Source organism: Zootermopsis nevadensis, unplaced genomic scaffold, assembly GCF_977971745.1.
Source record: "Zootermopsis nevadensis isolate Lab colony 2312 unplaced genomic scaffold, Znev_1.0 Znev_ptg000016l, whole genome shotgun sequence".
Classification (NCBI taxonomy): domain Eukaryota; kingdom Metazoa; phylum Arthropoda; class Insecta; order Blattodea; family Termopsidae; genus Zootermopsis; species Zootermopsis nevadensis.
In genome coordinates, this window is record NW_028259148.1 from 1,828,846 (window position 1) to 1,846,909 (window position 18,064).

General features: G+C 39.0%; 1 protein-coding gene across 15 annotated transcripts in view; it reads right to left on the reverse strand.

The window, feature by feature from the left end:
- Positions 1 to 3,594: 3,594 nt before the first annotated feature.
- The window catches only part of Liprin-beta (liprin-beta 1), a 36,807-nt gene continuing 22,337 nt past the window's right edge, over positions 3,595 to 18,064 (reverse strand). For 6 of the 15 annotated variants that reach the window (XM_022068012.2, XM_022068006.2, XM_022068002.2 and 3 more), the window contains 11 exons: positions 17,848 to 17,967; positions 17,351 to 17,603; positions 15,464 to 15,629; positions 15,039 to 15,164; positions 14,426 to 14,606; positions 13,934 to 14,203; positions 13,499 to 13,667; positions 13,052 to 13,260; positions 12,608 to 12,730; positions 10,670 to 10,741; positions 6,284 to 10,310 (listed from right to left, as the gene is read on the reverse strand). In XM_022068012.2, the coding sequence (XP_021923704.2) occupies positions 10,260 to 10,310; positions 10,670 to 10,741; positions 12,608 to 12,730; positions 13,052 to 13,260; positions 13,499 to 13,667; positions 13,934 to 14,203; positions 14,426 to 14,606; positions 15,039 to 15,164; positions 15,464 to 15,629; positions 17,351 to 17,603; positions 17,848 to 17,967 (1,740 nt within the window). In that variant the 3' untranslated portion in view covers positions 6,284 to 10,259. Of the gene's footprint in view, positions 5,047 to 6,283; positions 10,311 to 10,669; positions 10,742 to 12,607; positions 12,731 to 13,051; positions 13,261 to 13,498; positions 13,668 to 13,933; positions 14,204 to 14,425; positions 14,607 to 15,038; positions 15,165 to 15,463; positions 15,630 to 17,350; positions 17,604 to 17,847; positions 17,968 to 18,064 lie in introns of those variants that run through there. The other 9 variants (XM_087349371.1, XM_022068003.2, XR_015535282.1 and 6 more) reach the window with 8 other exon arrangements.

The window sequence follows — 18,064 nt, forward strand, 5'->3', positions numbered from 1 at the left end:
TCACACAATAAGCGCGTCACGTAAGCCCTTGAATCTCATTTCGTTTCATTACAGACTTTCAGATTTCATCATTTACATTATTTCGCTGTGGTTAACGAAACAAATGCCATCTCTGAGGCGAGACCATCATCTCAACGTTTACGGAAACTTCATTTCAAATTAAAACAAAATTTCGTTCCATTAACATTCAACGAGTTATTCGCTTATGATTTACAATCTTTTCACAATGATTCAATTTAAAGGGGGGAAAAAAAACACGTTTATTCTTTCCAATGAGAAGAAACACTTTCATATAAATTTATGAAGTGTGCAAACCAAATTTAATTTTCTCCGTCCCTGTTGAAAAACACCTATCTTTAATTATTTTACTTGTCAAACTGCATACTTACGTCTACTTCTAGTCAGACATGAATGTGCAGTCTACGAGAGAATTAATTTATAAAGCAATTTAAACGAATGGAATGCATAAAACAAGAATTCTATTGCAATATTACCAAGTCGATAAAGGAATATTTAACAAACCAAGGATTATAAAACTTTGAAATTAAAAATGACGAAATAATAACTGTATTCCGTCCGTATAAACTTAATCGATCCCGGGAGAAACACGTAATATTGGAAATCTTCCTTCTTTTTCTTCTTTGGCGAATACAGATAAAATTCTCCAACGAATAATTGGGAAGCTAATTAAGTGAACCGTGAGACATGGCTTCCTAATGATAGCGCCCCTACCAGAGTAGTTGCTGCCAGATAAATTGATGTAAAGTTCCAATGCAATTAGTAACACTGTCCTCCTGGGAACACAGCGGCCTCAGATACAGAAGTTTAGGAAAATAATTAATGACTCATATTCTTCTCAAATACATTCACAGGAATATAGAAGTCGGTGAAATGGATAAATTAAGAAACCGCAAATATGATAAAGAAATTTATTTAAATAAATTTTAATTTAATCTCCTACGAAAAAAAGAGAAATCCACAGAACAGAAACTGTCTTAATAAAATGATGGTCAACAAATTCCCCACATTTTATGAAAACCAAAAGGTTTATTGTCGCAAATTCCCTTCCAAATTAATTTAAGATCCATTTTAGTATTATCCTTCCATCTAATCCTAGGTCTCCCAAATTGTTTCTTTCCTTTCAGATTTTTGACTCAAATTCTATACTGATATCCCTTGACTTCGAATCGTAGAACATGTTAAATAATACTGAGAAAAAAGTGATTATTTTTATAGTTCTGTTAAGAACAAAGCCGGATGAAAAGCTTTTAAATTCACCTTTGTGTTAAGTCCACCTCGGACGTTAAAGAAAAAGCACGTACTTACGCGTCGCTGTAATCGGACTAAAGCTGTTTTTTTTTTACAGTGTGCAGTGAAATTTTGAACAGAAACTGCTGAAATCATCGCGGCAATAATCCTCTTAGTTAGACCACACACAGTACAAGCGTAGACTACGGGATCAGCGTACTTTGAGGTCGACACGCCATCCTACAGAGGCGAATGGGCGAATACATGATTAATTAACCTCAGGAATACATTTGATATTTCAAACTTCCAGCTTAGTATTTTCACTTCTCTCTAGAACAAAAAGGGGGTCGGGAACTTAGTTTTTACATACTTAGCGGGGCAAAGCCTGTTCTTGAGAACTAAACTGTCTCTAAGCCGGACAAAAAAATCCCCCAATTCTAACAGAACCCCAAGTTTTATTACCACGTCTACAAGAACACGCCACCCGAACCTAACCTGAGTCAGATGAATCCAATCCACACCGTCGCATTGCAGAAACCTTCCATAAAAGTTTTCGCTCCATTTCGTAAGCGTTTGATATAAATAATTGATTTAACTGTCTTGAGTACTGAAGTAGACACAAGTCTTTCTTTAATATTATGGCGATATCCATCAATTTTAAAACTTGTAGTGAACACTGGAATATATTTATATAGTGACTGTAAAATCCTGTCGAATAAACTGACAAATGGTGAATCACAATCTGGTTTAATTAAAATTATAACATCTTGTACATAATTAAATAACAATTTCGTATTAGGACCGACAGAATACTTAATTTCTTACACTCAGATATCAATGGATTTGTATTAATGAAGGTCAACTATACTGTAAACATTAAAATAATGTGATCTCCGAAAATTTAAAATAGCTGGCATCTATGAGAAATGAATACAACAAGACATGGAATAACGTTTTGGATTCGGGACGGCGTAGAGACAGCCACTATGATTTATGAAAATTAACTTGGGAAAACGCGGTTTGCTCCGTGGATAAGCTTGCTGTAGACACCCTGACATTTTAGCTGAGTGTTTCCACACAGAACGCAGGAGATGAAATTGCATTCTGTCGGCTTCAAATCTTTTAAAGCGTTTCATAGTTTCATATAACGAAAATAAAATCTCACAAACAGCACCGCAGATTAGCCCAAAGCGTCAGAATGTTATTATTTATTTAGTGTTCTGTCTGACGACAGGTCCATATGAACAGGATCCTTCCATCCTTTTCTCGGACTGGGACCCGTTCATATACGTTCTTGGCAGATGATCCAGAAGTGGTTTGCCATTGCCTTCTTCTGTGTGTGAATGGAGTAATTGTTGGGATGCCACGGAGGAAAACTCCGTGTTGCCTAGACCACAGCCTTGCCCAATACAAGTTATAAATTCGGGCACCGCCGGGAATCGAACCCGAGACCCCAAATTAAAAATTAAAAATTCTCAGCTTTTACATGCTTCTGACATCAACCCACACTAAATAAATAAAAATAACTAAATACGCGCTTCAATAAATGATTGATCAACTACCTAATTTTAATTACAGAACTGTACACAATGATGAACCAATACAAATAATTTAAATCTTGGTGAGATTTCAGGTTCTCACAGGTTAAATATCTTCTAGAACGCAGCGTCGTGTAGGCTTGCAAAAAGTTAACCGACGTTTCAGATGAACTTCCTGCCCCCATAAAATGCTTAAAAATATTCTGATCTGACAGAACGTAATTTCACTTCAACTTGTATTCTGTGTGCAAACACTCATTTAAGTGAAACGAAATATATCCCCGTCACGATCGATTATTGCACCGACGTTTCGGTAATCCTGGTGGAGGCAACAAGGACCTTCGAAACGTCAGTAAACATGTGAGAATCTCGTATCATAAACTCACGGAGTCTATCCGAGTGTCATAAAATGTAACTCAGTACAAATCTAAAGCAACCGAACTGTTTTCTCGAGGTGCAAAGTGTAATCAGCAAACCGAGGGAAGAAGTTGGGAGTCTGGCGAGGGTGGGGAGTGATTAAAGTCACGTGAATGTGCGACTGTAGAACTTCTATTGCACTCTGATACGGAATAATTACTTGCCTGGTTAACAGAACTTCACTTTGATTGAATTTCTCGGTTTTGCTGCATAAGGAAGTAAGCTTAGCAGTTCTGATGCTGATACGAACGCAGAGCACCAGCGAATTCCCCGGCTACAGAGCTCAAAACTAGGACAGTGAAACGGGACAACTTTCTAGTCTACCTGACAACTTACAGTCGCAGTCTGAAATAAGGAACTTTCGTGTGAGGATAGAATGATCACGTATAAATTAGAACAAACATTTTATTTTTATTTATTTTATTCAGTGTTCTGTCTGACGACAGGTCCATATGAACAGGATCCTTCCATCCTTTTCTCGGACTGGGACCTGTTCATATACGTTCTTGGCAGATGATCCAGAAGTGGTTTGCCATTGCCTTCTTCTGTGTGTGAATGGAGTAATTGTTGGGATGCCACGGAGGAAAACTCCGTGTTGCCTAGACCACGGCCTTGCCCAACACAAGTTATAAATTCGGGCACCGCCGGGAATCGAACCCGAGACTCCCAGGATTACAAGGCCAGCGTTCTAACCGCTAGACCACCTCATCTTATTATTATTCAGTGTTCTGTCTGACGACAGGTCCATATGAACAGGATCCTTCCATCCTTTTCTCGGACTGGGACCTGTTCATATACGTTCTTGGCAGATGATCCAGAAGTGGTTGGCCATTGCCTTCTTCTGTGTGTGAATGGAGTAATTGTTGGGATGCCACGGAGGAAAACTCCGTGTTGCCTAGACCACGGATACAAAAGCAGACTTTGTAGACGGGAACTTATATTATCTGGCGCTAAATTAGTCCATTTATGACTCGTCTTCTGCATCTAAGTTACCCATCGGTGCATTGAGAAAATCTAACTATGGCTCCGGATCTGCTCTAACAGGGTAGTAATAGGTAACATGATATTTCGCGTCTTATATCTCTTCACGTACGAAAACGTAAGGGACAATCTAATTACGGGAACGAGTGAAATTCGATACCCAACGTATGTCGGGACGATAACGATTTCTGTCTTATACATTGATCAGTACGAGAAAATAAATACGACTCAGATCCTCAGAATTTAATGGGGTAGAAACCATAGGCCTTAAGAAATGTGTTTGCCCGTTCCACTCTTTGTTATTTCAAAACTGAACGTCGTGAAACAACAGATAAACGCAAAATAAATAAATTCCCCTGGGAGAGACAACACCGAATCTTTTTAATTTCGAAAATTAGCACAGGGGTGTCCAAAATGATAACGACGCCTTTCACCCGAAAGGCGTATCGTAGGTTAGGGACAACTCAGGGATAATGATTGCCTCTTCTATTTAGAAAATTAGGCACAGAGATGCCTAGAACAGTCACGTGACAACCCACATCATGATTTTCAACGCCGTGAAAGAATCTGTTGGCATGTTAATTGGCAACATTTCATTAAAAGAAAAACTTTTTAGACCAAATATTATATACAAGATCCATGATATATTTTTTTTTTAATTTTGAGGATCATCTCGGTAACACGCGTTATCCACGAAAAAGTCATATAAATGTATTTACGTTTGGATGCGACTCAGATTTTCAACCTTCCTTTTGTGTCTCGTTGCAGTGTAATCCCCTTTGTCATACCACATTTCCCGCTGTCACGTCCTATTTTCGCGTTTTTCATAGTCTGCAGCAGACGGACACGATCACAAGAAGATCTGAAAATAAGATCTCTCGTAAAATACTAAGATTATATGACTTAAATGTTGTCAGTGAGTCATACTTTTATACGCGATGTGAAATAGAATTTAAAAAAACTTGTAATGAAAGAGTGTAATAAATAACACAGCGTACTTAAACATGCGAATATTACCGACGTTTCAATAAACTCAAACCGGACTACTTTAAGCTACAACCCACAAGACATCCATCTTCATACTCGCGGCTTTGAGAACCTCAAATCCTAATTAGTTGCAGAATCTGATCTGAAAACGCCAGTCTTTATATTTCGTACTTAAGCACGGGTTCGAAATGGTGACCTTACGTCGATGTCTTTATTGATGCCCAAACTCCGGTTCGTTTTGAAACTTGTTTTTTTAAAGGAAGAAAATACAAGGCCCAGTAGGAAAAATATTTGCAAGTTTTATCAACAGATCGCGTTGACGCGCGTCTGCAAATCCGCTCACACTTCGTATGAAGGAAAGCAATCAAATATCTTTTTTAACTTTCCAATTACATTCCTCTTCGACTTGATATTTGCTCCAGAATTGCGACTGGGCTCTTCCAATTTCCGTGCCTGCTTCTCCCACCGGATTTATATAAACTCCGTCAACCGTACAGAATGAGCGCGCGCACGCTTGGATCGATTCGTGCAAAAGCGTACTAACCCAATTATTTCTAGTCTACAATTCCGGATACCAACAACAAAGAACCGACCCCACGGACGTCTGTTTTTTTAAATGTCATTTATATGATGAAATGAGGTTTTCAAAGTGGCGAGTATGAAACTACACAGCGCGAAAACCAAGAACATAGTCGCCTTCTGTAAGAAATCTGTTTACTTACCCAACATGTAAGGTTAGCTTCATGGCAGATCTCGATTGGTAGTAGGCACTGCATGGTTTTATTCAGCCTCTCCAAGTAAATTCTGGGATATTAATAGACCAGAGGGCCACAGCACGCTTCAGAAAATGTGCATTGCTGCATTTGTTCTGCCTTCGTACTAACTTTTTCAACACTTAGGACCACTCTACTTATGGGTCACAGATGGAACAGTTGAGGTTATACACTGATTTAGGACGTACTACATCCAGATAATTGAATGTAGGGACACAGATGAATCTGCCTTCTTCGAAATTCGAAAGAATTATATTAAATCTACGCTTCACTCAAAAAAACGACACAGAAAATCATTGGTACTTAACCTAAAATACTGAAATGTCAATAATAGAAGCCTTTAAGAAGAACAGGTTTTGTATTGTTACTCACAAAGAAATATATGAATTGAGCAATATATTACAATATAATTTCTTATTTTTATATTTAAGTTAATTAATTTTACAAAATATGATGTAAAACACCACGATTAAAAGGAATTAAACCTAACCTAACCTCACATAATACAAATTTACGGTACAAAGATCTTCAGAATTTTCAAACATAATAACGAGTTATTTATATAATGGATCTCGGAGCAAAATACTTGGTTAAATGTTTTGAATCAACCAATTCACAAAATCTGTATTACAATGGTAAAATATTTGTACATACACAACATTTAGTCATGTCATTATTGTCATTTTATGAAAACTGTACAATATTCACTATATGAACGCTCTTTACTGAGCTCGTTTCGATATACGATTATTAATACTTCATAATACCAAATCACACAAACATGACTGTGATAAATATTTCCGATTTAAACTACGTACTACATCTAGGTTTAGAAATTCAATAAAGGCAACTATGTTTATAGGGATTACTGCAAGTGTCGCAGTACACACACACACGGCGAAGTAAAATCCACCCAACGGAACGCAAATTTCTTCGGTTACTTCTGCCTGCTCACGCCTGTTAAAGTGGGTAAAATCGTGGCAGTGGTTCTCGACCAGATCGATCATATGATTGTTCACAAGTATCAGCTTCAAGTTCTGAGCAATAGTATCGAGGGCAAGGGCCTCTGTCTAAATCTGCGACCCTTCAAAAGGACCTGCCGTTTCCAAATGGTAAAGAACCACTGCCAAATTGGTACATAAAAAAAGTTAATAATTCTGAAGTGTGGGACACGGTTACGATCTTACTTCATATAATACAATTTAAGGGGTAAACAGTTCAAACATCTTGGAAAGAAGTGCAAAGTGTAACGTATACGTCAAACTCGTTCCAAACGCTATCTGGAAAACAAGGTCTTCGACATCGGCACTTCCTTTCACACTGACAAACGTGATTCCGATAAGAACAATGCGTTCCGATTACAAGCAACATTTATGTACAGCGGGCGTTGAGTTTGGGTAACAGAATTTGATGATCTAAGTCGAGCTACGAGAAAATGGGCGAGGGAGTAAGATACATGTTGTTGGGTGTTCGTAAGCACTCTTTACCAATTCCAAACGTCACCATAATCTTGATCTGATACTCTTCAAAACTTAGGTGTCCGAGCCACAGCAAAGCCCTCGCCTCTGGCTCACAAAGTTTTGATTTTAATTAAAGTTCCTGTAAAATATTACCGAAAATGAAAAATATAACATCGTATTCAGAAATAATTCTGATATTAACCACGTGGTTTATGGTCCAGCTATGGAAGTATTATCAGTCAATATTCTCCGGATTAAAATCCGCCGTACTGCGTTTCTTTCTAACTCCGAACCACATCTGGTACAAAATGTTGAGCCGTGTTGCTTACGGTTTGGTCCCAGGATAAGCAAATGAGTACAAGTACACAATAGGATATAAAATATAAATTTCATATACAGTCATAATATTAATGTATCTACTTCAGTGTCTAAATTCTCTCTTGAAATCTCCTCCTCCTCGTACGTAATCTGACAGATATTCACTAAGATCTCCAACTTTCAGAATATCAAATATGAAACGAATTAAATTTAAAATTTTCAAGACGGCAGTAAAAATCTGTACCAAAAATGCACTAATACCAATCTCAAAATGTTGTGTTTGAGTTTAGTAACTTCCGCGATTTACAGCACCACCGTTCCACTGGAAGACACGTAGGGACGATAGGGATGAAACACGACGAAGACCGGGAGACGTCCGTGCTTGTAGCAGCACTGAGGGTGGCCGTAAAAGGCTCTAGACTGCCATTTAGTACTACGGGCTAATGCGCATTAACGACCACCACCACCACTCGGATTTACGTACCAACAAAACAAACAAAAATGTTAATTTTTACGAGTATACTTGATTGTAACATTTTAAGTATTACGCTTCATTTTATATATCAATCTTAGCTACGAATAGTTAAAACAAGTCCCCTTAAGTTTTGAAGTGGAGAAGTTCTGAACTAGAAAAGCGTCGTCGTTTAAATATAATTAGTTAATACCGACAAACAACTATCAGAATACCGCCTTTGTGAAATATATGCGTGGTCATTATTTGAGCAAATACATTAGTACTAAATAATGTAATTCTCTCTTAAAAAGGAATCCACGGAATGAAATTCAGATTTTTTACAATCCAAATAATAAAATCCAACATTGGGATGGAATAAGCAGGAATATAAGGAAATATATTACATATGACTCCATATAAAAAGATGAACAACATCTGCATTTTGGTAACCTGATAAACATAAGTTTTCTTAACTACAGACACCAGCTCATTCACAAAATAACCTAACCCAACCTAACCTACGAATTATCATCAGTAACCAGTGAAATGGTGAATGTTAAGAAATAATTTTATTGTCTTGATTTTTCAGTATTCTGACATTCATATTTAAGTGTCCGACATGGACGTGACTAACAAAAACAGACGTCACAGGCACTGCTTATCTGCTTGAATGGTAGCCGTCAACAAACGTGGGACACCTTCAGCAAAAATTTCAAAGAGAAAACTCATTTTACATCCGCTTCAATCACAACAAATCCCTTGAATCATGATAGAACTAGAAATGGGCTTGCATGCTATGAGTTGACTATACTGTGGATGGGTCGCACATGAAGCATGCATGGATATGAGAACAGTGCACAAAATGTTGCTTTCGAAGCATGGAGGGAAGAGATCATTCAGCGGACCTAGGCATAAATGAGTGGATGTAATTAAAATGAATTTTAGGGAAACACGGTTTCGAGATAAATGGAGAGGAGACAAAGTATATGATCATGTCTCGGCAACAAAATTCTGGACAGAATCAGAATATGAGAATATCTAATAAATTGTTCGAAAATGTGACAAAATTCAAGTACTTGGGGATGACACTAACAAGTCTGAAAGACGATCATGATGAAATCAAGAGTAGATTAAATTCCGAGAACGCTCGCTGTCATTCAGTACAAAATCTTTTCTCCTCCCAAATAAAAAGCAGAATTGCTAACTACTTGGCAGTGACGTTCGGCGTGGTACATTCAATTTCTATCCGTGGATGCGGAATGACTTCAACAGGAAGACTAATCTTTTGAGAATGCTGTGTCGTGAACACGTCAGAAGCTCAGAACACTGCCGCAGATTACAAACTTTACACGCAAAGATTTTTAGAACTCAGAAATGAACCGGTGTCCAAAGTTAAGAAAAAATACTGTAGTATGTATGATTGAATTCCAGAGGATCTCACTATTCTCATTACATTCGACGAGTGCATTTTAACGGAATATCCGTGTCCGACTGACATTCGCACGGTCACTAAGACATAGAAAAATTAGTGAGAGATCACGGAATCAACCAAACGAGACTGTAGCAGTCCGTGAGTGTCGGTAATACACCAAAGGAATAATAAAAGCATTTTCTCTCATTATTAATATAAATATTAGTGGTGAAAATATAAAAGGCGGCAAAGATGTCAATATCATTCTTTTGGGTTGCAATGCCATGTGAACTTGTAGGTAGATACCAACATTTTGGAGAAAAATACTGCCTCCATCTTCAGTCCGGAGGAGGCTGTTTACCTACCTACGAGTCCACACGGCATCACAACCATGAAGAAATCTGTTGACATGGGATTTCCACGAAAGCCACTTATTTTATATCTTTTTTACTTTGAAGAACATCTTCAAAATATGCGGCTATCATGTATACTGTACCTGCCCACTGTAACTGTATACAATGACCAACACCACAATCCATTACACGTGCAGACAGACGGGTACGCCGCTTCAACAAAAGTGTCCGGCACAGCTGTTTCACTTAAATGTAACGCAGTCTACTTCGTGAATTCCTGCGCTGTAAATCAGCTCTGTTCTCGTCTTCTGGTTAGTTTTCAGACATCGCTGGTCCTCTCTGGAAATTTGCACTCAGATATCAGCCTATCCTGCAACAAGTACTTCCAATTTTCAAACAATTTCTTAACCACATCGACTCCAATTCTAAAACTGCAACTCTTTCAATCTACCGTAACTATCTTGAGATTTCATTCATGCAAATAAACAGACAAATATAAAACTTCTTCAGTGTTTGGAATGAAGGCCCTAAATCAGCTGTAATTCCATCACACTACATGGTGCGACACCCCAGAAAGCAGGCGTCTTCAAGACTGCTACTGCTCTTGGCAATTTTGCCTTAACAGTGCGCGTAAACTTCCCTCGTAAGCCTCGAACAATTCCGATATTTTCAAAACGGCCAGTCACATTTTGCTGTTTTTAATTTTATGAACGGCGTACGTTATCTTACCACTGGTGAACTGATAGCAGCTTCACGACAGGCAGCCACGGCTCTTGGATGTCGTGCCTCCGTCTGAGTCATCTAAACAATTATAAAAAGTTGTTAGTTATTCGGTATTTCATCGCAAGTATAAATGATATCTAATAAGTATTCACTGTGTGCCCAGGGTGCAAGTGGCAAGCATGAAGTTTGAGTTACGAGTTATGTCATTTACAACCATCATGGTTATAAGGATTTATGGTTGACAATACTGATTTTATTTCTAGAACATTTTTCTTCGGAAACTCTAATCTTAAGTCATTCAATCCTCTGTTATATGGACGAACACAAAGGGAATTTAGTTTGAAATTAGAACAGTTATTATGCATGGTTAGTAAAACTCCTAGATGATCACAGCACAGAAATTATAAGCGGAGTGACCACAATATGAATCACAATTTAAAAGATCGTAACATTTTAAACAGGTCGCGTACTGGAAAATAAATCGCACTTTAACAATGATCCAGCATTCAAGTCTCCGCTCACGGATGCTTACTGTGGCTTCCATAGGTGATGTGAATGCAGGCCAATGCTGTGAAACGATTAGTTTTCCAACGCGCGGCACGAATAAAAAGTTACACGACTTTTAAAATGTACTTTAATTTATGGTCACTCTTTATGTTACTTATAAGCATAAACGTACGTATTAGTATATTAATATTCTCCTCGTTGTTGACACAGCCAATTCATCACACCACTCACTACTTGTAAGTATTTTAGATCTTGCGCTAAAAAGAACTGGAGGTCTTAGTTTCAACAACATAAATTTTATCAAAATGTGTCCAGTTAACATACCAGTGGTGCTAGCTGATGAACTGTATTTTCATGGCTCTCAGACTGAAGAATATCAGAAAATACGAAGGCGTTTCAGAAAGTAACAGCAAATTAAATATTTTGAGATATATAATTTAATTAGAGACACAAATGATATGTCATTTTTCTACATAATCACCCTCGTTTTCAATACTCTTCTCACACTGTTGCACCAACTTCTTTATTCCATCAGAAAAAAATGTTTTTGGTTGTGCCTTCAGCCAGGAATGCACCGCTCCTTTGACCTCATCATCATTCCCAAATCAAAGCATCCTTCAGGGGTCCAAACACATGATAATCAGAGGGAGCAAGGTCAGGGCTGTATGGGGGATGCTGTAAGATCTGAAATCTCAATCTCCGAATTGTGTCAAGAGTTGCAGCAGCCGTGTGAGGGCGTGCGTTATCATGGACGACCGGAACGTCGGTCATCGCGGATTGATGTTCGCCCATTTTTAAACACATATACCCACTCGTACACTCTTCTCTCGCCAATGCAGGCATCTCCATACTGTTGCAGCATTCTTCTATGAATTTTACGAGGTTTCACACCCTCCGACCACAAAAATCTGATGATTGCTCGCTGCTCCTCTATGGCGCAAACAGCTAAGGGCACCGCCATTTTGTATATGCATCCCTTCCAATTAAGCACGTCACACCATCTATCGGGCGGTGTCAAAACCTTCTCTAAGAATGCATCTTCCCTGCGCGGGAGTTTGAAATGCCTGGGGTATTCGTTTCGTGAAATATTGTCAATTTGCTGTTACTTTTTGAAACGCCCTCGTACAATGCAATTACAGTAAAACAAATCTCTGACAATTTTAGAATCCTCTACAAACATTTTAAAGAGACACGGTGAGCAAATACATTTCCTGTGAATATAAAAAAATTGTAATATCATTATGTCACAGTATAATATAGTCTTCTAGAGAATGAGCAATGTACGATACACAATGCATCACCGTCAAATAAAATAATTTCAGAGTATGCAAAGAAACAAAGGCCTTGTTCACGAATTTTGTTCCTTTATACAATTTGCCAGCAGCAGAGTAATGTTAATGTTAGCTAGGTCAGTACGGTTAGGTTAGTTGGACTTACGCCATCACCGGGGGGCAGTGTTTCACCTGACTTGTTGGGATCCAGAGGACAAACCAAGTCCCCAAAATCCAATTCTGACCTTGACTTCTTACGCTTCAGTATGAACTGGCTCTTCTTTGTGACCTGTACAGAAAATTTATGAAGTTAACTTTTCTTAAAATCACCTGAGTCAAGCTCACCCTTGAAGTTAGGCTGCCGCCTATGTCTCGAGGGCAAAAAAATTGCGCGAGTGCAAACGTGGCATATTCACAAGCAAAACACATGAGAATTCTCAAACAAAGTTCACCCTGAAATCATTTGCTGCTGTCGGCAAAGACTCGGCAATGCATATCCTGACAAGAAAGTACCAAACAAGAGAATAACAATATTTTGGGGCACAGGAAGTATTTGTAACAAATGGAACATTCTGTACAAATTTTATAAATCATGCTGTACAGTACTTACTTTAACTTTAGTAGTGGCAGAAAGAGGAACATATCCTAAAGTGGCCTCTGCTTCACGTTTCTCCTGGATACAGTCACGTCCTAGCAGTTCTTTGAAGTGCGTGTTTAGGTGGCGACGCAATAATGTTTTACTCGGCGGTATTGACAGCAAACTGGCCATCAACTCGGCCGTGAAACGTGGCTCATGAACCATGAGGCCTCCATGAACCCCTGCACAAAAAAAACATGAGCACTAATTTAATCACTGAATGTCCATTATAACGGCCAATTCCTGTATTTGAGACTTATTAAATACGTAACAGCCGAAACCACAGTTATTCATTTCTTCCATCAGAGTTATCTGTGAAGAACGCTAAGCAATGGACGCTAAGTTGTTGAGAAGCATCAAAGTAAAGGAATGTAACAATCTAATGGATACTTAAAAACAAATTGTAAATGGAAACAGTACCCGAGCCTCGAAGGTTAGGGGCATATTCTGCCAGGTCCACAATCCGCAACCACTCCATGACACGATGGTTTGTCCACAGAGCTACATCCTGTGCCGTTGGTTGCGATGGGTCATCAGGTAGAGATCGTCGCTTTAAACAGTTCGGCTCAAACTTGTTATTCCTCAGTACCTTGAATTTTATGTAAAATTGGATGAGGTTCAGTTATATAAAAAAATAATACAGCATAAATACCCATCATCATCACACAATATATGATAAATGTATTAGAACATTAATATATAAAATATTTTTGTTTCTTCAATTTCTATGCCCAAAATAGTTATTACATGGTATAAACAGGAAACGCAAAAGCATACTGCTTCAAGAACTGATCGGATATTATAAGGAATAGTTTTATAAATTTTTTAAAGAAATTTCTTTAATTATTTCTGTACCTGAATTCCTCTTCTAAGGCTGGCAATGTGAAGATGAGATGTAACATGCAGTATTGCCAGTTCATCCATAGTCAGACGATGAAGTACTCTTCCATCAACTCGGGCAGCTAGGAATGTCTCTTTGTGTTGTGGTAAACCTGCATCATCCAGCCATCGCAACACCCACGCTGTATCCAGTTCTCCAGCCGGGATAAGATAAGGGTCGAGCGTTAGCACTGCCTCTTGCTGTGACAGCAATGCCAAGTGAAGTTTCTTCCGGTGGATCGGATTCTGCGGGAAATGTTAAGATTTACCGTACAGAAACAGGGGATTTAAACCTCTAAAACTATGGAGCTATTGCGTGGAAACAGAACTCTGGGGTTAACGGTTTAGCACTACGCCATCTGGATTATAGTGAAAACAAAAAGTCCTTTTTCTTGCACAAAATAAATGTTGCTGGTTTCAAAATCGGCGCAAATCGAGGGCTACCTGTATATATGTAGGCTTTTTTACCTTAATTCCCAGTTCCTTTTCAAGCTCATGATTTGAAGCTTGCAGCAGCTGAGCACCACTCTTTACCCACCGTTTCGTGTCGCCTGCGTAGCAATCTAATCCCAGTTCTTGCAACCATCCAGAGATGGCTTCACTGTCCCATTCAGCAAAGGGCTGATCTGGCCTGCAACATCCACGAGATCTTAACCAATATTAAACTACAGTACCATTTTAAAATGCTACACACAGAAAGGCATTAGTTTAATCAAAAAGTATATACATATAAATACATGGGTAGGAATCGAGGTTATCACAGCGGTGAGTATGAAGATGGCTGTCTTCTGGGTTGCACCGTAATGTAATCTGGTACAGGCTTGCTGACATTTTAGAGGTACTTGCAGCCTCTGAAACATCGGTACACTTCTACCGGATTACACGACACAACTCAGTTGACAGCCATCTTCATATAGGCAGGAAGTTCATCTTTGGAGAATTTAACTACTATGGAGAGAGGGTCCCGTGGCAATCAACGCTGCCATGAGAGCCAAAACCTAAAGTGGTCAGTGAGTATTTGCAATATCTGTAGCCGTGGGTACGGAAACAAAAGGGCCATCTTCACATAAACTGAACCTACTTTTGTTTTATAAATGGCTGATTGGTCCAACCAAGTCTTGGTCCTGCCGTGGCCCTCACTCCACCCCGGCGGAACTCTCCTTCCCCCGGGACGTCATCCAAATTACCAGAACCACTACGCTTCACGCTGCAACGAAGACATGTTTCCGTCAAGACGTGTTCGCACGTTCGTTAGGATTCACGCGCTTAAGGCTTCTTAGTCGTGCCATATTTTAGTTAGCTGGAACTTGCAAACTATGGATAACAGGAAATTTGTATAAACATTCTTAGCGGACACAGATACAAAGAATGAATTACACTCCTTTTAGCAAGTACAGGCATATTCCATTTGCATAAGGAAAATATAGGCTGTATTAAAGAAAACTGAGTAAAAAATGTCAAGATAAAAAAATAAAAACATACAATAATTAACAAAGATTAACTCACCGTCCAAATATCTTCTTGATACCTTTACCCCTGTTAGACTGGAATGAAGGACTCGGTTGAGGAGAAAGTCCAAGGGAACCGGTTGTTTCATCTACCTCTTCTTCTGCCAGAACTTCCGCTGACGGAGATGCCGGCACATCGTCTATTACCACCCGCTCCGTCTCAGCTGCAGGTAATCGAACAGAACAACTTCATGAGCCATTTATTGTAATGAATCAGGCAAATTAACCTTTACGGTCAAGAAAAAGGCGATTTCAAACCCCTGTATCAGTGGCGTGCCAGCTGGACTTATATTTCTGTGGTTAATAGTTTAGCAGTATGCTAGTGCGATATATGAAGAGCTGGTGTATAAGACGAGAAGGTGGATGACGTGAATTGGACAACACTGCCACTTACCACAGATATGATTTACAGACAAAAAACATGCCTCAAGAATTTACATTCCTACATGTGCTCTATAAATCAGATATAAGAAGGGATAAAGTAAAATGTAATTTGCATATCTCAAGCCCCTCTTATCGAGACAATAAATTGTGTAGTGTCTGATCGTAATATTCCGGGTCAGATTTTACACTTTAAAGATAAAAACAACGTCCAATAATTTTTGAGCAAGAACTTGAAAATGGACTTAGTTCTACACGTAACATTTCAATTTTCTATCAGCAAATTTAATCTGGATCCTTCAGTATCTTTTGATACAACGCATCGTTCACAAGAAAGGAGTAACATTCCAAAAGAATTAGAGAAAATGAATAGCGAAACAAAGACGATAGTAAACAAAGCAACAAAAGTAGACAACGGGAAACTCGTACTGTAACAGAACTGTTACTGCGTTAGCAAGCTAATGCTGTTGTTACTAGTCTCTTCGAGCAATTATAAATAAAAAGAGACACTTGTGTCAAAGCACAAAAAGCAGACTCAACTATTCCACAGACTAGGAATAGCTCAGTCTACTCGATCCGATAGAATAGGCATCTCCTCATTTTTTATCTGAAGAAGAAGAAGAAGAAGAAAGATCCATCATTAAAAATAAAGTGATTTTTAAGACTTTTAAAAAAAACTGATAATGCTTTAAGTCTAATCAGAGTTAAATGTAAGCTTGTGCAATGTCCTTAAAAAGCACTGAACTAGCCTAGAAGATCTGATTTAACGTAACTTCAGCGTGTGATTGCATTTGAGGGCACACATAACAAACTATTTTAGTTTTACAGACCTGAGATATGGGCCAACATAAACATGCAAGAGCATATTTCAACAGATGAGGCGTAATGTGCACATTCCTAAAAGGGGTGAACGAACAGTCAGACTCTGCCATATTTAAGGCGTCAAGGATTTATAACAAAATCAGACAAACAATACATAACCTATGAAAATCACTGTCATCTGAGAAGTTGTGCCACGTAGTCCGGTAGGAATTTACGGACGTTTCAGATGTGCTTACTGCCTCCATCATCAAGAAAATGCTCATTGTCCTTATTATGGAGGCAGTATGCACCTCTGAAACGTCCATCAATTCCTACCAGACTACACGGCGCAACATCCCAGATGACAGTCATCTTCATACTTGCCGGAGTGAGAGCCTGAAAACATACATAACCTTTACAGAACTGTCCCATACGAAACCCCAGCAAACAACGCATACGTTCCATCATAAACATGTTTATGCCATGCGAGTATGACCAAAATCAACAAATTTTCATACATGTCCAATGTGCAAAGGAGTGTGACGACAAATAGGTAGCGAAAGTATCAGAAAAGTACAAATAGGACTGGACGGTATACGGCATGCCTTGCCATACGATACAAAGCCATGCAGATGCACAGCAAGTGCCAGTTTTTGGCACCGAAAGGTACGACCAACGGCACGCGGGTGCCTTGGCAGGTCACCTAGATTGGGCGTGGAGAAACTCTTGTCTGGACCGGAGACCTTTAACCTCGATGCATGATGATGTGGATGCTGGAAAGGTAGGAATGAAGAAACAAGACCTTTACCAAAGGCAACGCCCTTCCTCATGCCAGCAGAATTTGCTGTGGGAGTGATGCCGTCCAAGGGCGAGACAGCTGTACCATTTGTTGTGATGCGCTGACGTGGAAGGCTGCCATAATGCTCCACCTTACGCCTGTAATTTGCAGGAGGGGTCTGGAAGAAACACAAAATACTTCAATACAGTGCAATTCTACAGGAAAATCTTTTCTCTTTAAAACATATTATACTTAGCCAAACTCAAATGCAAGACAATTTTGGAGAAATTCACTGTCTTAATCTTCAAAAATATCAGTAATACGGCATACATCCACGCTGTCCCATAAACAAGAAATAGGATCCACATTTGTATGCTAGTACAACTGAGTAACGTGGCAAAGGGCTAAGCAAGTAGCATTACCCGGGGTGCGGGAATGTCCTTGAAGTCCTCCACGCTGTTTGGATGATTTCCCAGACGACGGGGGCTACCTTCTGACAGTGACGAAACTGGACTAGGTGATGGCGAACCTCCTCCCAACAGCTGTAAATATATTCCTATTTCGTAGCAACCACGGCAAAAGAAATTATTCCTTGTACAATAAAATGTTTATATAATTTTAAGTACAAATATTATCATT